General features: G+C 43.8%; 1 protein-coding gene across 1 annotated transcript in view; it reads right to left on the bottom strand.

Annotated features, from left to right (window-relative positions):
* LOC145345624 (dynein axonemal heavy chain 8-like) overlaps nucleotides 1-23,779 on the bottom strand; it is a gene marked incomplete at its 3' end in the record, with an annotated part of 1,250,971 nt that overhangs the window by 772,680 nt on the left and 454,512 nt on the right. The window contains exon 18 of the mRNA XM_080193458.1: nucleotides 10,490-10,677. Within this exon, the coding sequence (XP_080049584.1) occupies nucleotides 10,490-10,677 (188 nt within the window). The remainder of the gene's footprint in view (nucleotides 1-10,489; nucleotides 10,678-23,779) is intronic.

Raw genomic sequence — 23,779 nt, 5'->3', positions numbered from 1 at the left:
AGATTTTTCCATCAGAGGAAAAAGGCTATCACTATCCACCCTATCTAAACCTCTAATCATCTTATATGTTTCAATAAGATCCCCTCTTAGCCGCCTTCTTTCCAGCGAAAACAACCCCAAATCCCTCAGCCTCTCCTTATAGGATCTCCCCTCCATACCAGGCAACATTCTGGTAAACCTCCTCTGCACCCTCTCCAAAGCCTCCACATCCTTCCTGTAATGTGGGGACCAGAACTGCACACAATACTCCAAGTGCGGCCGCACCAGAGTTGTGTACAGTTGCAACATAACGCTACGACTCCTAAATTCAATCCCCCTACCAATAAACGCCAAGACACTGTATGCCTTCTTAACAACCTTATCTACTTGATTCCCAACTTTCAGGGATCTATGTACACATACACCTAGATCCCTCTGCTCCTCCACTCTATTCAAAGTCTTCCCGTTAGCCCTATACTCAACACATCTGTTATTCCTACCAAAGTGAATTACCTCACATTTCTCTGCATTAAACTCCATCCGCCACCTCTCGGCCCAGCTCTGCAACCTGTCTAAGTCTTCCTGCAAACTATGACACCCTTCCTCACTATCTACCACACCTCCGACTTTGGTGTCATCAGCAAATTTACTGATCCACCCAACTATTCCCTCATCCAGATCATTAATAAAAATCACAAACAGCAGTGGCCCCAACACAGATCCCTGAGGCACACCACTTGTAACCGAACTCCATGATGAATATTTACCGTCAACCACTACCCTCTGTCTCCTATCCGCTAGCCAATTCCTAATCCAGTTCCCTAGATCACCCCCAATCCCATACATCTGCATTTTGTGCAGAAGCCTACCATGGTGAACCTTATCAAACGCCTTACTAAAATCCATATACACCACGTCCACTGCCTTACCCCCATCCACCTCTTTGGTCACTTTCTCAAAAAACTCAATAAGGTTAGTAAGGCATGACCTACCCGCCACAAAACCATGCTGACTATCTCCAATCAACTCATTACTCTCCAAATAACTATAAATCCTATCACTAATAATTTTTTCCAAAACCTTGCCCACAACAGAAGTGAGACTCACCGGTCTATAATTCCCGGGGAAGTCTCTGTTCCCCTTCTTAAACAATGGGACAACATTCGCTAACCTCCAATCATCTGGTACTATACCAGAGGCCAACGACGACCTGAAGATCAGAGCCAGAGGCTCTGCAATCACTTCTCTTGCCTCCCAGAGAATCCTGGGGTAAATCCCATCCGGACCAGGGGACTTATCTATTTTCAGACCCTCCAGAATATCCAGCACATCCTCCTTATCAACTGTAACACTGTCAATTCTACTCCCCTGCAACCCAGTGTCCTCCTCAGCTATATCCATGTCCCCCTGCGTGAACACCGAAGAGAAATATTGGTTCAATGCTTCACCAATATCCTCCGGTTCCACACATAACTTCCCTCTGCCGTCTATAACTGGCCCTAACCTTGCCCTAACCAACCTTCTGTTCTTGACATACCTATAGAACGCCTTAGGATTCTCCTTAACCCTATCAGCCAAAGTCTTCTCATGTCCTCTTTTAGCCCTTCTTAGCTCGCTCTTCAACTCCCTCCTAGCCAATCTAAAGCTCTCTAGTGCACTATCCGAGTGCTCACGTCTCATCCGAACATAAGCCTCCTTTTTCTTTTTAACCAATGAATCAACTTTTTTGGTGCACCACGGTTCCCTCGCCTTACCAATTCCACCTTGCCTGACAGGGACATACCTATCACAGACTCGCAGTAGCTGCTCCTTGAAAAAACTCCACATTTCGGACGTTCCCAATCCCTGTAATCTCCTAGTCCACCCTATGTTTCCTAATTCTCTCCTAATAGCCTCATAATTACCCTTCCCCCAGCTAAAACCACTGGCCCGAGGTTCATGCCTATCCCTTTCCATCACTAAGGTGGACGTAAACGAATTGTGGTCACTATCACCAAAATGCACACCAACTTCCAAATCCAACACCTGATCTGGCTCATTTCCCAGCACCAAATCCAATATAGCCTCACCTCTAGTTGGCCTATCTACATACTGAGTCAAAAAACCTTCCTGCACACTTTGCACAAAAACTGACCCCTCTAACGAGCTAGAGCTATAACAATTCCAATCAATATTAGTAAAGTTAAAATCCCCCATAACAATTACCCTATTACTTTCACTCCTAACCAGGATCGTCTCCGCAATCCTTTCCTCAACCTCTCTAGAACTTTTAGGAGGTCTATAAAAGACTCCCAACAGGGTGACCTCTCCTCTCCTATTTCTAATCTCCGCCCATACTACCTCAACAGACAAGTCCTCATCAAACCTCCTCTCTGACACTGTGATACAATCCCTGACCAATAATGCTACCCCTCCCCCCCTTCTACCTCCTTCTCTACTTCGACTAAAACATTTAAACCCTGGGACCTGCAGCATCCATTCCTGCCCCTGCTCTATCCATGTCTCTGAAATGGCCACAACATCGAAGTCCCAGGTACTGATCCATGAAAGTCTGCAGAGAGATCTGGATAGGCTGAGCGAGTGGGCGAGGACCTGGCAGATGGAGTACAATGTTAGCAAGTGTGAGGTTATCCACTTTGGCAGAAATAATAGTACGAGGGATTATTATTTAAAAGGCGAAAAGCTGCAACATGCTACGGTGCAGAGGGATCTGGGGGTCCTTGTGCACGAGTCACAAAAACCTAGTCTGCAGGTGCAGCAGGTGATCAAGAAGGCGAATGGAATGTTGTCCTTTATAGCGACGGGGATAGAATATAAAAGCAGGGATGTCTTGCTGCAACTGTACAGGACACTGGTGAGGCCGCAGCTGGAGTACTGTGTGCAGTTTTGGTCGCCGCACTTGCGGAAGGATATATTGGCCTTGGAGGGAGTGCAGAGAAGGTTCAGCAGGCCGATACCAGAGATGAGGGGGCTAGCCTATGAGGAGAGACTAAGTAGACTGAGTCTGTAATCGTTGGAGTTTAGAAGGCTGAGGGGGGATCTTATAGAGACGTATAAGATAATGAAGGGGATGGATAGGGTAGAGGTAGAGAGATTCTTCCCGCTTAGAAAGGATAGCAGGACTAGAGGGCACAGCCTCAAGATAAGGGGGGGCATGCAGTTTAGATCAGAGTTGAAGAGGAACTTCTTCACTCAAAGGGTGGTGAATCTCTGGAATTCTCTGCCCATTGAAGTGGTGGAGGCTACCTCGCTAAATATATTTAAGTCACGGGTAGATAGGTTTCTGATAGACAGGGGAATTAAGGGTTATGGGGAGAAAGCAGGAAAGTGGAACTGATCCACTTCAGATCAGCCATGATCTTATTGAATGGCGGGGCAGGTTCAAAGGGCTAGATGGCCTACTCCTGCTCCTATTTCTTATGTTCTTAATTTATTTTTCTGCTCAGAAGGTCTTTCAAATTTAGAAAGTGGGATGGCGTCAGGGGTCTGCTGCACACCCACCTTTGTCTTTCTTGCCTGTCAGGTAGCCCTCTCTGCCAGTGCTTTCTAAAGTTGCAGGGTGACCATCTCCTGAAACATGCTATTCACATAACTTTCATCCTCACCTCTGATTGACAACAGGAGTAGAATTTTCCCATCCCGCCTGCCATGGGAACAGTATGTTCTTATGTTCTTAACTCCCACTCTGTCTTAAGACCATAACTAGAATGAAAACCTTGAGCCTAAAGAAAACCTAACAAAGTGCAGCTGGGAACTAACATTGCACCCCTTAGTTGTGTGTTTCACTTCTAATTGTGAATGAGAGAATAACTGTACATCTCTTAACTTTTTTTCTTTTTGCAAAAACATATGACACAAATGAAATAAAATTATTTTTCCCAGAGCATGTAAGGACTGACATGTAGTAAGACATGAACAAATTAATAAACAACATGAATAAATGTTACAAACATTTAGAAAATGAACTTTGCTGAACCAAAAGATGATGGAAAAAGGGTGACCATTGAGGCATTACATGGATTGCACTGGAGACATAGCCTGACATGTTATTCATGAAATTTCACACTTCATTGTCATAATCAATTTCAAAGGGGAATTATTGAAAGGAAGGATATCATCTGCAGGATCCTTAGAAGCTCATGTCACTAATGGAGTCTGAGGGTCTTCCAAGACCCACAACAGGGTCAGTAACATAGATAATAATTCTTTCAGGCTAATGATTGTGATATAACAAGCCATAAAACAAAAACCAAGTCCAGACACCAGATAAATGTCCCTTTTGTGAAATCAATGTGGAGGAAGGAGATCCCTCTGAACCACTTACAATTCTGACTTATAATACAGATATATATTGCCAGTGTTTTATTATCACTGGCTTAAAATCCCAGAACACCCCCCCCCAACAGTGTATGGACTGCAGTGGTTCAATAACACTACTCACCATCACCTTCTCAAGGGCAATTAGGGATGGGCAATGAATACTGCCCTAGCCAGTGAAGTGCACATCCCTTAAGTGAATAAGTGACATCTTGAACTCTTTAAACAGGTGGGAACTCAGAAGCAGTCGATTTATCTCCAATCTGCTAATATCCAACAACAGGATTCCAGGTCAACCAAACAGCCTGCAACAATCCTTCCTTAAGTCAGTATATTGTGATGATACATAAGAACATAAGAAATAGGAGCAGGAGTAGGCCATCCAGCCCTTCGAGCCTGCCCCGCCATTCAATAAGATCATGGCTGATCTGTCGTGGCTCAGTTCCACATTCCCGCCCTCTCCCCATAACCCTTAATCCCCTCTCTTATCAAGAACCCATCAACCCGCGTCTTAAAAATATTTAGCGAGGTAGCCTCCACCACTTCAACGGGCAGAGAATTCCAGAGATTCACCACCCTTTGAGTGAAGAAGTTCCTCCTCAACTCTGTTCTAAACCGCCCCCCCTTTATCTTGAGGCTGTGCCCCCTAGTCCTACTGTCCTTTCTGAGCAGGAAGAGTCTCTCCACCTCTATCCTATCCATCCCATTCATCACCTTATATGTCTCAATGAGATCTCCCCTCATTCTTCTAAACTCTAACGAGTACAAGCCTAGTTTATTCAGCCTCTCCTCATAGTTCAACCCCCTCAACTCCGGTATCAGCCTAGTAAACCTCCTCTGCACTCCCTCCAAGGCCAAAATAATGACACGAAGGTTGGAGGTGTTGTGGATAGTTTGGAGGGATGTCAGAGGTTGCAGCGTTACATAGATAGGACACAAGACTGGGCAGAGAAGTGGCAGATGGCCTTCAACCCGCATAAGTGTGTGGTGGTTCATTTTGGCAGGTCAAATGGGATGAAGTTAGTAAGGGAAGATATAGGCTGCAAAGAGCAAAACGTGGAATCGTTGTGGGTGGAGATAAGGAATAGTAAGGGGAGGAAAATGCTGGTGGGTGTGGTCTATAGGCCCCCAAATAATAACTTAGAGGTGGGCGGGCTATAAACAAGCAAATAAATGATGCGTACAGAAATGGAACGGCGATAATTATGGAAGATTTTAATCTGCATATTGATTGGATGACCCAAGTTGGATGCGGTGGGCTTGAGGAAGAGTTCTTGGAATGCTGTCGGGATAGTTTCCTTGAACAGTATGTGACGGAACCTACGAGGGAGCAAGTTATCTTAGATCTGGTGTTGTGTAACGAGGCAGGAAGAATTAGGGATCTTCTTGTGAGGGATCCTCTTGGGACGAGTGATCATTGTATGGTTGAATTTTTGATGCAGATGGAGGATGAGAAAGTAGGGTCCCGAACCTGTGTCCTCTGTTTGAACAGAGGGGAGTACAATAGGATGAGAGCAGAATTGGCGAATGTAGATTGGGGGCGCAGATTGGTTGGTAGGACGGCTGAGGAACAGTGGAGGATTTTTAAGGAGATCTTTTTCGGTACTCAGCAGAAATATATTCCGATGGTGAAGAAGGACTGTAGGAGAAAGGATAACCAGCCGTGGTTATCGAAGGAAATAAAGGAGAGTATTAAATTAAAAGCTGATGCGTTCAGAGTGGCAAAAAGTAGTGGGCGATTAGAAGATTGGGAACAATTTAAAAATCAACAAAGAATGGCTAAGAAGGTGATAAAGAAAGGAAAGATAGACTATGAAGCTAAACTAGCACTAAATATAAAAAAGGACAGTAAAAGTATTTACAAATACATAAAGAAGAGGAGGCTTTCTGGAGTGAACGTTGGGCCCTTAGAGGATGAGAGGGGGGATTTAGCGGTGGGAGATGAGGAAATGGCTGAGGCTTTAAATAAGTTTTTTGCCCCAGTCTTCACGGAGGAGGACGCAAATAGTTTGCCGGATCTTAAAGATAGAAGGATGGTAGGAGTTGAGGGCCTGAATGCGATTATTGTCACTAGAGAGGTAGCGTTTGATAGACTAATGGGACTGAAGGTGGACAAGTCCCCAGGACCGGATGGAATGCATCCCAGGGTTCTGAAAGAAATGGCAGAGGTGATAGTGGTAATTATTTACCAAAATTCGCTGGATTCCAGGGAAGTGCTGGAAGATTGGAAAACGGCTAATGTTAAGCTGCTGTTTAAAAAGGTAGCAGACAAAAGGCAGGGAATTATAGGCTGGTTAGTTTAACGTCTGTAGTTGGAAAAATGCAAGAATCCGTCATCAAAGAAGAAATAGCGAGGCACCTAGAAAAGAATGGTTTGATTGAGCAGACGCAGCACGGATTCGTTAAGGGGAAGTCATGTTTGACGAATTTATTGGCTTTCTATGAGGTTGTAACTAGTGTGGTAGACAGAGGGGAACTGGTGGATGTGGTGTTTTTAGATTTCCAAATGGCGTTTGATGAGGTGCGTCAGAAAAGGTTGCTACAGAAGGTTAGGGTGCACGGAGTTGGGGGTAAGGTGTTTGTGTGGATAGAGGATTGGATGTCTAATAGGAAGCAGAGAGTTGGTATCAATGGGTGCTATTCTGATTGGCGGTTGGTGACTGGTGGAGTGCCGCAGGGATCGGTACTGGGACCTCAGCTATTTACCATTTATATAGATGATCTGGAGGAGGGAGCTGAGAGTAGGGTGACGAAATTTGCTGATGACACGAAGACAAGTGGAAAAGCAAATTGCGTGGAGGGTGTGGAAAGAGTGCAGAGGGATCTGGATAGGCTAAGCGAGTGGGTGAGGACCTGGCAGATGGAGTATAGTGTGAGGTTATCCACTTTGGCAGAAATAATAGTAGGAGGGATTATTATTTAAAAGGTGAAAAGCTGCAATATGCTACGGTGCAGAGGGATCTGGGGGTCCTTGTGCACGAGTCGCAAAAACCCAGTCTGCAGGTGCAGCAGGTGATCAAGAAGGTGAATGGAATGTTGGCCTTTATAGCGAGGGGGATAGAATATAAAAGCAGGGAGGTCTTGCTGCAACTGTACAGGGCACTGGTGAGGCCGCAGCTGGAGTACTGTGTGCAGTTTTGGTCGCCACACTTGCGTAAGGATATATTGGCCTTGGAGGGAGTGCAAAGGAGGTTCACTAGGCTGATACCGGAGATGAGGGGGTTGGACTATGAAGAGAGACTAAATAGACTGAGTCTGTAATCGTTGGAGTTTAGAAGGCTGAGGGGGGTCTTATAGAGACGTATAAGATAATAAGGGGATGGATAGGGTGGAGGTAGAGACATTATTCCCGCTTAGAAAGGACAGCAGAACTAGAGGGCACAGCCTCAAGATAAGGGGTGGGGGGGGGCAGTTTGGATCAGAGTTGAGGAGGAACTTCTTTACTCAAAGGGTGGTGAATCTCTGGAATTCTCTGCCCATTGAAGTGGTGGAGGCTACCTCGCTAAATATATTTAAGTCACGGGTAGATAGGTTTTTGATAGACAAGGGAATTAAGGGTTACGGGGAGAAAGCGGGAAAGTGGAACTGATCCACTTCAGATCAGCCATGATCTTACTGAATGGCGGGGCAGGCTCAAAGGGCTAGATGGCCTACTCCTGCTCCTATTTCTTATGTTATTATGAAGGAATATAATATTAAGGGTAAGACTCTTAGCAGTGTCCACGTTCATAGGATGCTCAAATCGGCTTCGCAGGTAGAGGATGTGGTCAAGAAGGCGTATGGTGTACTGGCCTTCATCAATTGAGGAATTGAGTTTAGGAGTTGGGAGATAATGCTGCAGCTGCATAAGACCCTGGTCAGACCCCACTTGGAGTACTGTGCTCAGTTCTGGTCATCTCATTACAGGAAGGATGTGGAAGCCATTGAAAGGGTGCAGAGGAGATTTACAAGGATGTTGCCTCGATTGGGTGGCATGCCTTATGAGAATAGGTTGAGAGCTTGGTCTTTTCTCCTTGGAGAGACGAAGGATGAGAGGTGACCTGATAGAGGTATATAAGATGTTGAGAGGTATTGGTCGGGTGGATTCTCAGAGGCTTTTTCCCAGGGCTGAAATGGCTGCCACAAGAGGGTAAAAAGTCTGACAACACCAGGTTTTAGTCCAACCTATTTATTTGATAATATACTCGCAAGCTTTCGGGTTAGCCCCTTCGTCAGGTGAATGGAGAGTTCATATCTGAGCATATCAGAGCATATCTGATATGCTCTGTCTGAGGCCAGAACTCTCCATTCACCTGACGAAGGGGCTAACCCGAAAGCTTGCGAGTATATTATCAAATAAATAGGTTGGACTAAAACCTGGTGTTGTCAGACTTTTTACTGTGTTTACGCCAGTCCAACGCCGGCATACCCACATCATGCCACAAGAGGGCACAGGTTTAGGATACTGGGGAGTAGGTACAGAGGAGATGTCAGGGATAAGTTTTTTACTCAGAGGGTGGTGGGTGAGTGGAATCGGCTGCTGGCAGTGGTAGTGGAGGCAGATTCGATCGTGTCCTTTAAGAGACTTCTGGATGAGTACATGGGACTTCGTTGGATTGAGGGTTATAGGTAAGCCTAGTAGGTAGAGATATGATCGGTGCAACTTGTGGGCCGAAAGGCCTGTTTGTGCTGTAGTTTTTCTCTGTTCTATATTCTACCTCCTCCTTTTCTCAACATGTCTATCATCCTTTCCCAGACTCATCCTCCACCAAGTCCTTCTCTTTGGTGAATACTCACGCAAAGTACTCATTTAATTCAGTTTGGATTTGTCTTATTAACTGTTAAAATTGTAAATTTGTAAGATTACAATGTTTTAGGACTCTATTTTATGGCTTATAATATTACTATATTTGCAGCTGCAGAGTTGAATTGGTGTAAATGAAAGGTGTCTGGTGACATGTGTTGTAATCTGCCTGACATCAAACCTAGGAAATTTAATTATTTAAGATTGAGGGAAGATTTTGTTGGGCTACTGAGGAAGAGGTGCAAGATATTTTTGTTTGAGAACAATGACAGCTCTTTCCAAGACTACAATGAGTTTCCCAAAAATCCCAGAAAGTATTAAGTTATAAACAATTGTGCTGTAAAATATATTTTACTTAAAAAGTGAAAGGAAATTGGGATGAAAGATTACTATTTAATATTTCCACTGTTTTGAAGACTAATCTGTTTCTTGTTCCAGTGAAAAAGAGGATAGATAAAGGAAACTATTTTGTGATCAGATTACAGCTTCCACATAAATCCAGAAATATCAGATGGAAAGCAATTGTAGTTTTGATCTGTGTGCTCTGTAGCCAACTGAAAAAGAAAATACAAAATATAAAATTCACAAGGCCTACCACTTAAATAGGGAAAATGCTGACTGTCATTCACCATGGAGTGGGAGCTTGCACCAATTTTCATGACCGAGTTTGTGAGGACTTAAAAAATGCTGCAAAATTTGCAGAGCTTGGATTTAGCAGAATAGTGTAATATTCATTGTGGAAATCAGTTTTGGGATTAGAAAGTACCCAGCTGGGAAAATGAAAAGGAAACAATAGATAACTGTGTGCTTTGAGAAGCATAACTCAGTCAAAAGTGTAATTTCAGATAGTTAACAAGGCATTGCTTATTTTGATAGTCTGAAGTATAAGTTGCCTACAAGAGAAAATACATCAATGGTTGCAATAGCATAAAATCAAGAATTTCTTTTTAATCATTTGTTACAGTTCTTTTTTTCTAGCATGAAATCTTGATATGTCATCCTTGAAGCTAATAACTGGACATCGGAATTTCACTTAAAAACTACTGGTCTCTGTGGTGGTCGTAGTATGACTGTAATGTCATTGGATAACATATGACAATGTTAAGAGAAACTGCATTATACATTAAAGAACAAAGAACAACACAGCACGGGAAACAGGCCCTTCGGGCCAACGAGCCCGTGCCGCCACTTCAACATTGTGAGTCCCTCTCCATCCATGACCCTTGTCTATGCTTATGGCATTCCACATTGGAAACTAGATTGAGGGGAGACTAATTTAGGGACAATTTGTTACACCAATCAGCCTAAGAGCACATCTTTGGGGTGTGGGAGGAAACCAGAGCACCCGGAGAAAACCCACGCGAGCGCGTGCAAAAGAAAATCGCGGGAATGTATACAACCAGTACATACCTCCAAAAGATCATGATTAGATTTCAAAGCATTCTCAAACTTTAGCAAACGTTTGCCTATGTCTGGTATCTCCAGGCCCATCTTTAGCATACATTTAGCCTCTCGAAGAACTTCAACGATTCTGTGATCAAAATTCGAATGCATTCGCCCAGTATCTGTATCTTGTATCAAAAGAGTTGCATGCAGGACTGTATAAAGATTAAGTTTATAACATTGAAATATATATGAAACCAAATGCTGTAATAAAATGTATAATTTTCTACCCAATTAATGTTATGAAAAATGAAAATATTTATTAGGAATTGAAACTCTATAAAAAGTTCCAACTCGTTACATTAAGTTTCAAATAGCATGTCTTCAAATGACCATAGTTAGGTTTCACTATAGCCTGTCTTCAGGAAGCACTTGGTAGAAACTTGCACCTGTAATTTTAACATTCATTTGGGCTCCTGAACAACATTTACCAAAAGAGCCAGTTTTGTTAAATACAATAACATCAGGGATGTACATTTTTTTGCTCTGTGGACATCTTAGAGAATTGCAAGCTCTAACTCTTGGGGAGTTAAGGTTTAACTGTTCTCCTTTTTGTATCAGAGTGTAGTAGACTTTTCAAATAATCAAGTGGTCCTGAAGTGTTGTGAAAGAAAGGCATAACATATCTACTGCTTTTGGCACAAGATTATGTACAAGAGATGATAATGCAGGGAACTAAGTAACAGTAATGGTATTAGCCATGGATGATTGAAGTATAATTTTGATGGTCAGAATAATAAACTTAGGTAGAGGAATTATTTAATTATAGTACTGTATATAAAGATAAGTGTTAATGTAGCCCTTTCTTTAAGGGATTTGAGAACAGGATCATCAAGGAATTTTAAAAATGTAGCGTTGGAGTAAACAAGTATATTTCGTAGATCATAAAATTGTTACATGCAGAAGGAGGTCATATGGCTCATCATGTCTGCATTGGCTCTCCAAATGAGCATGATGTGGATTGGACATGCAAAAATTCCCCTTAGTGCCTTGATTGAACCTGCCTGCACCACACTCTCAGGCATTCCAGACCCGAATCATCTGCTGTGTTAATAGATTTTTTCTCATATCACAGCTGCTTATTTTGCAAATCATTTTAAATATATGGCCTCTCTTTTTTTTAGGTGGGAACAGTTTCTCCTTATCCTCTCTGTCCAGCCTCCTCATAATCTTGAACATCTCTATCAAATCTCCTCTCAGCTTTCATCACTCTAATCTATCCTCGTGACTGACATTCTCGTCCTTAGAGCTATTCTTGTACACTTCTGTACTCTCTCCAATGTGTTCACAGACTTCCTTCAGTGTGGTGCGCAGCCTTACACACTATATTCTAGGTGAGGTCTGACGAGTGACTTGCATATGTTCCGCGTGACCTCTTTGCTCTTGTAGTCTATGCTATTATTTATGAATGCCAGAATACGATATGCTTCAACTGCTCTCTCTATCTGTCTTGTCACCTTCAATGACCCCAGATCTCTCTCCTTCTGCAGAGGGTGCTATCATATAGGGTCAAGAGCTTCAGATTTTTAGTTGTCCAAATCACCAACAACCTGTCTTGGTCCCCCCATACCAACATTATATTTAACAAAACTCACCAGCGCCTCTACTTTCTTAGAAGACTAAGGGAATTTGGTATGTCAACAACAACTCTCACGAACCTTTACAGATACACCATGGAAAGCATTCTTTCTGGCTGTATCACAGCTTGGTATGGCTCCTGCTCTGCCCAAGACCGCAAGGAACTACAAAAGGTCGCGAATGTAGCTCAATCCCTCACACAAACCAGCCTTCCACCCGTTGACTCTGTTTATACTTCCTGCTGCCTCAGAAAAGCAGCCAGCATAATTAAGGACCCCATGCATCCCAGACATTCTCTCTTCCATCTTCTTCTGTCAGGAAAAAGATACAAAAGTCTGAGGTCACGTACCAAATAACTTCTTCTCTGCTGCTGTCAGACATTTGAGTGGACTTACTTTGCATTAAGTTGATCTTTCTCTACACCCTGGCTATGACAGTAACACTACATTCTGCAATCTCTCATTTCCTTCTCTATGAATGGTATGTTTTGTCTGCATAGCATGCAAGAAACAATATTTTTCACTGTATGTTGATATAGAACATAGAACACTACAGTACAAACAGGCCCTTCGGCCCACAAGTTGCGACAATCATATCCATACCTACCAGGCCATAGAACTATCTGTAACTCCCAATCCCATTAAATCCCATGTACTCATCCAGAAGTCTCTTAAAAGACCCAGCGAGTTTGCCTCTACCACCACCGACGGCAGCTGATTCCACTCACTCACCACCTTCTGAGTGAAAAACTTACCCCTAACATCTCCTCTGTACTTGATCCCCAGCAACTTAAACCTGTGTCCTCTCGTAGCAACCATTTCAGCCTCTGAGAATCCACCCTATCTATACCTCTCAACATTTTATAAATCTCTATCAGGTCACCTCTCAACCTTTGTCTCTCCAGGGAGAAGAGACCGAGCTCCCGGAACCTATCTTCATAAGGCATGCCTCCCAATCCAGGCAACTTCCTTATAAATCTCCTCTGCACCCTGTCAATAGCTTCCACATCCTTCCTGTAGTGAGACCATATATGTGACAATAATAAATCAAATTTGCATTTGATTTATTATTATCACATAGAGCTAATAGGTATGAGTGTTGATTCTTAATTTACTTTTTTTTCCAAGTTTTTTTCTAGAGAACCGGAAGTAGGAAGGTTCTTTTCTTTAAAAAGTGCTTACCTTCAGGATTTAGACCTCATTGTTCCAGTAGAGCAGGCAGAGCGGTGATTCTTGTGAGGAAAGCTGATAGGTAAGAGTGTTGATTCTTAACTTACTTTTTGTTTTGGAGTTTTTTTTCTAGAGAACTGGAAGTTGGCCCTAGGAAGGCCTGGGAAGGTTTTTTTTGTTTCTGCCCAATAAATTTGAAAGGGGAGGAAACCCATGACACTACACGTGTCAATTCTCCCACCCTCTCCCTCCTCTAAACTAAAGAAAAAGACTTGGTGTGAGAGCAGGTAAGCTGCTTTTGTTTGTCTCTTTCACTTCTTAGCAAGGGAAGTTAGCAGGGATGGCAATGCAATGTTCCACCTGTTGGGTGTTTGAGGTGATGGACCATTAGTGTTCCAGCTGAGTACACCTGCAGGAAGTGCACCCAATTCCAGCTCCTTGAAGTCTGTGTTAGGGAACTGGAGCTGGAACTGGATGAATTCAGGATCATTCGGGAGGCAGAGAAAAAAGCTATAGAACATAAGAACATAAGAACATAAGAAATAGGAGCAGGAGTAGGCCATCTGGCCCTTCGAGCCTGCCCCGCCATTCAATAAGATCATGGCTGATCTGTCGTGGCTCAGTTCCACTTTCCCGCCCTCTCCCCATAACCCTTAATCCCTTCTCTTATCAAAAACCCATCAACCCGCTTCTTAAAAATATTTAGCGAGGCAGCCTCCACCACTTCAACGGGCAGAGAATTCCAGAGATTCACCACCCTTTGAGTGAAGAAGTTCCTCCTCAACTCCGTTCTGAACCGCCCCCCCTTTATCTTGAGGCTGTGCCCCCTAGTCCTACTGTCTTTTTTGAGCGGGAAGAGTCTTTCCACCTCTATCCTATCCATCCCATTCATCATCTTATACGTCTCAATGAGATCTCCCCTCATTCTTCTAAACTCTAACGAGTACAAGCCTAGTTTATTCAGCCTCTCCTCATAGCTCAACCCCCTCAACTCCGGTATCAGCCTAGTAAACCTCCTCTGCACTCCCTCCAAGGCCAAAATATCCTTGCGCAGGTGCGGCGCCCAAAACTGCACACAGTACTCCAGCTGCGGCCTCACCAATGCCCTATACAGCTGCAGCAAGACCTCCCTACTTTTATATTCAATCCCCCTCGCTATGAAGGCCAGCATCCCATTCGCCTTCCTGACCACCTGCTGCACCTGGGAGGGAGGTAGTTACTCCTAGAAATGAGGATACTTGGGTGACTGTTAGAAGGGGTAAGAAGCAGTCAGTTCAGCAATCCCCAGTGGCCGTTTCTCTGTCTAACAGAGTCTGCCCCTGTTGCTCAGAAGGAAAGGGGGGAGAGGAATAAAGCATTAGTCATTGGGGACTCCATAGTTAGGGGGACAGAGAGGAGATTCTGTGGGAATGAGAGAGAATCACGGTTGGTGTGTTGCCTCCCAGGTGCCGGGGTCCGTGATGACTCGGATCGTATTTTCGGGATCCTTAAGGGAGAGGGGCTCCAAGTCATCGTTCACTTAGGCAGCAAAGACATAGGTAGGGAAAGTGATGGGAATGTAAGGCAGGAATTTAGGGAGTTAGGGTGGAAGCTTATATGCTAGAATAGACAGTTATTTTCTCTGGTTTGTTACCCGTGCCACATGCCAGCGAGAAGAGGAATAGGGAGAAAGAGCAGCTGAACACATGGCTGCAGGGATGGTGCAGAAGGGAGGGAATCAGTTACCTGGATAATTGGGGGTCATTCTGGATTAGGTGGGACCTCTACAAATGGGATGGTCTACACCTGAACCTGAGGAGTATCAATTCCCTGGGGGGGAAATTTTGCTAATGCTCTTCAAGAAGGTTTAAATGAATTCAGCAGGGGAGGGGAACCTGAATTGTAGCTCCAGTGTACAGGAGGTTGAGAGTGGTGAGGTCATGAATAAGGTTTCAAGATTGCAGGAGTATACTCTTGTCCTGCTGTATATACCTATCTTTCCATCGTTAATGTAAATGTAACCGAATTGTGGTCACTATCACCAAAGTGTTCACCTACCTCCAAATCTAACACCTGGCCTGGTTCATTACCCAGTACCAAATCCAATGTTGCCTCGCCTCTTGTTGGCCTATTTACAAACATACTGTGTCAGAAAACCCTCCTGCATATATTGAACAAAAACTGACCCATCTAAGGTACTCAAACTATAGCTTTTGCAGTCAATATTTGTAAAGTTAAAATCTTCCATAGCAACTACCCTGTTACCTTTGCTCCTATCCAGAATCATTGCAATCCTTTCCTCTACATCTCTGGAACTCTTCGGAAGCCTACAGAAAACTCCCAACAGGGTGACCTCTCCTTCCCTGTTTCTAACCTTAGCCCACACTACTTCAGTAGACAAATCCTCATCAAAAGTCCTTTCTGCCACTGTAATACTGTCCCTGACTAACAATGCCACACCTTCCCCTCTTTTAGCATCTTCCCTGATCTTACTGAAGCATCTAAACCCCGGAACCTGCAACAACCATTCCTGTCCCTGCTTTATCCATGTCTCTGAAATGGCCACAACATCGAAGTCTAAAGGTACCAACCCGTGCTGCAAGTTCACCCACCTTATTCCAGATGCTCCTGGCATTGAAGTAGACACACCTCAAACCACCTTCCTGCCTGCCAGTAAGATCAGGGAAGATGCTAAAAGAGGGGAAGGTGTGGCATTGTTAGTCAGGGACAGTATTACAGTGGCAGAAAGGACTTTTGATGAGGATTTGTCTACTGAAGTAGTGTGGGCTAAGGTTAGAAACAGGGAAGGAGAGGTCACCCTGTTGGGAGTTTTCTGTAGGCTTCCGAAGAGTTCCAGAGATGTAGAGGAAAGGATTGCAATGATTCTGGATAGGAGCAAAGGTAACAGGGTAGTTGCTATGGAAGATTTTAACTTTACAAATATTGACTGCAAAAGCTATAGTTTGAGTACCTTAGATGGGTCAGTTTTTGTTCAATATATGCAGGAGGGTTTTCTGACACAGTATGTTTGTAAATAGGCCAACAAGAGGCGAGGCAACATTGGATTTGGTACTGGGTAATGAACCAGGCCAGGTGTTAGATTTGGAGGTAGGTGAACACTTTGGTGATAGTGACCACAATTCGGTTACATTTACATTAACGATGGAAAGATAGGTATATACAGCAGGACAAGAGTTATAGCTGGGGGAAAGGAAATTATAATGTGATTAGGCAAGATTTAGGATGCATAGGATGTGGAAGGAAACTGCAGGGAATGGGCAAAATTGAAATGTGGAGCTTGTTCAAGGAATAGCTACTGCGTGTCCTTGATAAGTATGTACCTGTCAGGCAGGGAGGAAGTGGTTGAGCTAGGGAACCGTGGTTCACTAAAGAAGTTGAATCACTAGGATTAGATAGGTTGGACCTTTTTCCTCGGATGGAGACGGCTAGCACGAGGGGACATAGCTTTAAATTGAGGGACGATAGAAATAGGACAGATGTCAGAGGTAGGTTCTTTACTCAGAGTAGTAAGAGCGTGGAATGCCCTACCTGCAACATTAGTGGATTCGCCAACAGTAAGGGCATTTAAATGGTCATTGGATAAACATATGGATGATATTGGATTAGTGTAGGTTAGATGGGCTTTAGATTAGTTTCACAGGTCAGCGCAACATCGGGGGCTGAAGGGCCTGTACTGCACTGCAATGTCCTATGTTCAAATCAAATCACCGATTTAAGAATTTTACTTCTTATTTTATTTATATCGTCTCTCCATGTTCATGCTACCAAAATGCAGCACCTATATTTACATGAAGAAATTATTTTCGGTGAATTCAGAAGCAGATGCATTGGACTGGATTTGTCATTGAGATGGGAACTTCAAGTTGGGAAATTTCCAGATTCAGCAGACCTTCCACGTATAAATACCCCTCTGCACATTGTCTTTATTTTGATTTGATTTACTATTGTCACATGTATTGGGGTACAGTGAAAAGTATTGTTTCTTGCAAGTTACACAGACAAAGCATACCTTTCATAGCGTGCATGAGGAGAAGGAAAGGATAAGATAGAATATCGTGTTGCAGGTACAAATAGGATGGAGCGAAAGATCAGCTTAATATATGATGAGACCATTCAAAAGTCTGATGGCAACAGGGAAGAAGATGTTCTTGAGTCAGTTGGTGCATACTTTCAGACTTTTGTATCTTTTTCCCAATGGATGAAAGTGGAAGAGAGTTTTTCTGGCTGCTTTCCTGAGGCAACAGAAAGTGTAGACGGAGTCAATGGATGGGAGGCTAGTTTGTGTGATAGACTGAGCTATGTTCACAACCCTTTGTAGCTTCTTGTGGACTTGGATGTGGATATTAATTCTTTCCTTCAGAATTTTCTCCAATAGTTTCCCCACCACTGATGTGAGACTCACTAGTCTGCAATTTCCAGGTTCATTTCTACCACCCTTCTTGAAAAGTGGAACCATATTAACTGTCCTCCAGTCCTTTGACACTTTCTCTCTGGTCAGAGAGGAATTAAACATTTGCATCAATGCCCCTGCATTTTCCTGCTTTGCATCTCACAGCAGGCTGGGATGCAATTCATCCATACTTTCATGTCTCCCTCTAGAACCTTTACACTACATATAAAGAACAAATAACAATACAGCACAAGAAACAGGCCTTTTGGCCGTCCAAGCCTGCACCGCTCATTGGTCCAACTAGACCATTCTTTTGTATCTCTCCATTTCCAGTCCACTCATGTGACTATCCTGTTAAGTCTTAAACGATCCCAGTGTGTCCGCCTCCACCACCCTGCTAGGCAGTACATTCCATATATTTCAAATTTGTTATGGACAAGGGGAAAGATGGCCTGCAAAAGATGACTTTTGATTAGGGAAACCAGATTTTATTAAAATAAAGCAGGATCTGGCCAAAGCCAACCAGGAACAGCTCCTCTCAGGGAAGTCTACAGAGCAGCAGTGGAGGACATTCAAAAAGGAGCTGAAGAAAGTACAGATGCAATATGTACCCTTCAGGGGAAATGTGGGGGCAATAATTTCAAGGAACCCTGGATGTCTAGGAAAATTCAGGATTGGATTAGGAAGAAGAAAAAGGCTTTTAGCAAGGCCAAAGGGAGCAATTCAGCTGAAGCCCTAAAGGAATATAGGAAGTTCAAGAGGGAACATAAGAAAGCATTAGAATAGGGAGAATCCTAAGAAATTTTATAAAAAAAATTAAGGGGAAGAAGTTAACCAGGGAAAAAATAGGGTCAATTAGAAACCAAGGGGGCAATTTGTGTGCAGACACAGGACATTGGAAGTATGTTAAATGAATACTTTTCATCAGACTTCATTCAGGAAAAGAAGAGCGTAGGTACAGAATTCAGGAAAAGGGACTGTGGGGACCTTAAGCTGTTTGACATAAGAAGTGAGAAGGTATTGGAGGCTTTGACGGGTTTAGAAATGGAGGAATCCCTAGACTTGAATGGATTGCATTCCAGGCTGCTGAGAGGCAAGGCAGGAAATTGCAGGGCTCTGGCACAAATGTTTAATTCCTCTCAAGCCATGGGGAAAATGCTAGAGGTGGTATCAGTTTTCAAAAAGGGTGGTAGAAATGAACCAGGAAATTGCAGATCGGTGAGTCTCACGTCAGTGGTGGGGAAACTTTGGGGAAAATTCTGAAGGGGAGAATTAATACCCTCTTGGGAAGATATGGGTAGATGAGGCAAACTTAGACTTTGTCATAAAGAGGTGATGCCTAAGAAATATGTTAAAATTTTTCGAATAGGTGATCAAGTACGTGGATGCGGAAAATGTAGTTGGTCTAGTTTCCATGAATTTAGCGAAGCTTTTGGCAAGGTCCTACATGGGAAATTGATTGAGAAGGTTGAAACATATGGAATTCAGAGAAACTTAGAACATAGAACATAGAACATTACAGCGCAGAACAGGTCCTTCGGCCCACAATGTTGCGCCGACCAGTCTTATTTTTAAAAAAAAACATTGACCCACTAATCTAAACCAATCCCTTTTCGTCCATAAACCTATCCACCAATCTCTTAAACGCCCCCAAACTAGGCGCATTTACAACTGCAGCAGGCAGGGCATTCCAGTCCCTCACCACCCTCTGGGTAAAGAACCTGCCCCTGACATCCGTCCTATAACTACCCCCCCTTAATTTAAAGCCATGTCCCCTCGTGCTAGCTTTCTCCATCCGAGGAAACAGGCTATCACCATCCACCCTATCTAAACCTCTAATCATCTTATATGTTTCTATAAGATCCCCTCTTAGCCGCCTTCTTTCCAGTGAAAACAACCCCAAATCCCTCAGTCTCTCCTCTTAGGACCTCCCCTGCATACCAGGCAACATCCTGGTAACATCCTCACTTAGTGAGATGGACCCAAAACTGGCTGAGTAATAGCACACAAAGAATGGTGGAAGAAGGCTCTTTGCCTGACTGGAAGCTGGTATCCAGTGACATACCACAACATTACCTTTTTTTATATATATATATAGAAATGCTATAGATGATAATTAGGATGGATTGATAAGCAAGTTTGCAGATGACACCAAGATTGCTAGGGTGGTTAATAGTGAAGAAGAACGTCGTAGGTTACAGGAAGATACAGGTGGGTTGGTCAGCTGAGCAGAGCTGTGGAAGATGGTACTTAACTCTGATAAGTGTGAGGTATGCACTTTGGAAGAAGTAACAAGACAAGGGATTATTTAGTGAATGTCAGGGTGCTGGGAAGCTCAGAGAAACAGATGGATCCTGGACACTTGTTCACAGATCTCTGAAGACAGCAAAGCAGGTGAATGGGGTAGTTAAGAAGGCTTATGGGACACTTGCTTTTTCAGTTGCGGCATTAAGTATAAGAGCATCTAGGTTATGTTGGAGCTGCACAGAATGTTGGTTAGTCCACAGCTGGAATATTTATGCAGTTCTGGTCACCTCACTATAGGAGATGTGATTGCAGTGGAGAGGATGAAGAGGATGGGCATTTGAGATATAAGGAGAGATTGGTTAGGCTAGAGTTGTTTTCTTTCGAGCAGAGAAAGCTGTGGGAGGATATGATTGAGCTGTATAAGATTGAGAGGCATGGGCATAGTGAAGTGGAAGCAATTGTTCTTCTTGGTTCATGGGTCAATCACATGATGGAATAGCTTTAGGGTAAGGGACAAGAGATTGAGAGGGGATTTGCAAAAAAACATTTTCACTCAGATGGTGGTGAGAATCTGGAATGCATGGCCTAGTAAGGTAGTGGAGGCCAGAAACCTTACAACCTTTAAGAATACAGATACATAATTCCCTAAAAGTGGCATCACAGGTAGACAGGGTCGTAAAGAGTGCTTTTGGAACATTGGCCTTTATAAATCAAAGTATTGAGTATAAGAGTTGGAATGTTATGGTGAGGTTGAGGGGGGACATGATAGAGGTATATAAGATACTGAAGGGAATAGATAGAGTCAATAGTGAGAGACTGCTCCCTAGACTGGGTACAAATACGAGAGGTCATGATTTAAGGATGAGGGGGGAGAGGTATAATTTGGATATGAGAGGAAGGTTCTTTACGCAGAGAGTTGTGGGGGTATGGAACGCGCTACCGAGTAGGGTGGTGGAGACAGGAACATTGGACTCGTTTAAGGTTCAGTTAGATAGACACATGAGTGAAATGAGGATGGAGGGTTATGGTAGGGGCTATTAAATAAGGTTCGAACCTCGGGAGACACCGGAAAAGCAGACTTGTAAGATTAACGTTTTTGTCTTTTTATTCCGCAGGTGGAGGTCCACCTTGTTGTCAAACAAGGGGCATGCACACGGTGGGTCATGCGTGGGCTGCTCTTGGAGGTTCCGGGAGTGGCCTAGTACTTTGTGTCGGTGTGTGTGCTTGATCCTGGACCGGTAGACGGGCGCTGCAACAGCTCGGTGACTAGCACTGCCAGCTGTGCAGATACATGGATTTGGGCCTGTGTCTGTGGGAGTTTGTGCATTCTCCCTGTGGTTGCGTGGGTTTCCTCTGGGCGCTCCGGTTTCCTCCCACACCCCAAAGATGTGCTCTTAGGCTGATTGGTTTTACCAAATTGGCACTATTCTCCCCTGAATCTGGCTAAGTTAGGGGTTCCATTCGTAGACACGCAGGTTAGAATAGGTGTAGGGTGATGCGGCGGCGCGGGCTCGTTGGGCCGAAGGGCCTGTTTCCTGTGCTGGGTTGTTCTTTGTTCTTTGTTGTATAAGACATTGATGAGGCTGAATTTAGAGTATTGTGTGCAGTTTTGGTCACCTAATTACTGGAAGGATATTAAGGTTGAAAGAGTGCAGAGAACGTTTACAAGGATGTTGCCTGGACTTCAGAAACTGAGTAGGTTAGGACTTTATTCCCTGGAGCATAGAAGAATGGGGGAAGATTTGATAGAGGTATATAAAATTATGCTGGGTATAGTTAGAGTGAATGCAAGCAGACTTTTTCCATGAGGCGAGGGGAGAAAAAAAACTAGAGTTCATGGGTTAAGGGTGAAGGGAGAAAAGTTTAAAGGGAATATTAGGGGGGGCTTCTTCACACAGAGAGTGGTGGGAGTGTGGAATGAGTTGCCAGACGCAGTGGTGAAAGGGGGCTCACTTTTCACATTTAAGAAAAACTTAGACAGGTACATGGATGAGAGGGGTGTGGAGGGATATGGTCCAGGTACAGATCAGTGGGACTAGGCAGAAAAATGGTTCAGCACAGCCAAGAAAGGCCAAAAGGCCTGTTTTTGTGCTGTAATGTTCTATGGTTCTATTGTTCTAAGTATTGGATGTGCACTTGAAATATTAAAATATTCAAGGATGTGGGACAATTGCTGAAAAATGACATTTGCATGATATTGCTGGTAGCTATTGTTGGTACACCTTTGATGAGCTGAAGGGCCTTTTCTGCACTGTATGACTCTATGGGCATGACCTTACGACTTTGTTGCACCTGTTGATTGGTCGCGTGAGAAGCCAAAAATGGATAACATTGGAATAGTTTAGGTTACAGGGTCATTGGATTGTTTCCACTGGTCGGCGCAACATTGAGGGCTGAAGGGCTTGTACTGCGCTGTAATGTTCTATGTTCTATAATTCGGTGCACAATCATCCCCCCTCAAATACATTAACACCTCATTGGCGAGACATAATGTCGGTGAGAAAAACACCTGCTCTATAAAGGTCTGTTTCAGGTGCAGCAGTGACAAAGATAAGTAAAGCTTCCAACACCACTGATGTCGCCATGATTGTCTTTCTATCTGTCTGCTACACACACTATCTGGCTGACTGCTGACATTTCATCCCAGATCAGAAAGGGGCTCGTTGATGTGCATCAATGTCTTTGTTGTGCGCACTAGACAGTGACCCATAAACTGCACCACTAACTTGTACCACTAAGGTGACAGTATCTGTGCTGATGGATTGTATCCTGGAAGCCTGTATTGAATAACTAGTGCCAGCTTGGGGATTTCCGCGGAGTATTGTTTACAGTTTTGATCATCCTGTTATAGGAAAAACACTGATAAACTGGAAAGAATGCAAAGAAGATTGACGAGGGTGTTGCCAGGATGAGTTCATACTGGCACCTTACAGCTCCAAGGACCTGGGTTCGATTCCCGGTTTGGATCACTGCCTGTTGGCACGTTCTCCTCGCGTCTGCAAGGCTTTCCCCTGGGTGATCCACTTTCCTCCCACAGTCTGAAAGACATGCTGATTAGGTTAAACATAACTTAAGCAAGGAATAAGGAGGGTTAAAGGGGGTCATGAAAAATCATTGGCCAGCAGCATTAAGGAAAATCCCAAGGCTTTTTATACATATATAAAAAGCAAGAAGATAGCCAGGGGAAGGGTTGGCCCACACAAGCACAGGGCAGGGAATATATGCATGGAGCCAGGGGAAATGGGTGTGGTATTAAATGAGTACTTTGTGTCAGTATTCACTAAAGAGAAGGACTTGGTGAATGATGAATCTGGGAAAAGTGTAGATAGTTTGAGTCATGTTGAGATCAAAAAGTAGGAGGTGTTGGGATCCTTGAAAAACATTAAGATAAACAAGTCCCCAGAGCCTGATGGGATCGTTAGAGTTTAGAAGAATGAGGGGAGATCTCATTGAGACATATAAAATGATGAATGGGATGGATAAGATAGAGGTGGAGAGACTCTTCCCACTCAGAAAGGACAGTAGGACTAGGGGGTACAGCCTCAAGATAAAGGGGGGGGGCGGTTTAGAACAGAGTTGAGGAGGAACTTCTTCACTCAAAGGGTGGTGAATCTCTGGAATTCTCTGCCCGTTGAAGTGGTGGAGGCTGCCTCGCTAAATATTTTTAAGACGTGGGTTGATGGGTTTTTGATAAGCGAGGGGATTAAGGGTTATGGGGAGAGGGCGGGAATGTGGAACTGAGCCACGACAGATCAGCCATGATCTTATTGAATGGCGGGGCAGGCTCGAAGGGCTGGATGGCCTACTCCTGCTCCTATTTCTTATGTTCTTATATACCCCAAAATACTGAGAGGCAAGGGAGGAAATTGCTGG

The sequence above is a fragment of the Carcharhinus amblyrhynchos genome, chromosome 7, assembly GCF_965287045.1.
Source record: "Carcharhinus amblyrhynchos chromosome 7, sCarAmb.v2.hapA, whole genome shotgun sequence".
NCBI classification, from domain to species: Eukaryota; Metazoa; Chordata; class Chondrichthyes; order Carcharhiniformes; family Carcharhinidae; genus Carcharhinus; species Carcharhinus amblyrhynchos.
Note: the sequence above shows the minus strand (reverse complement) of the source record. Positions and strands in the feature narration are given on the sequence as shown.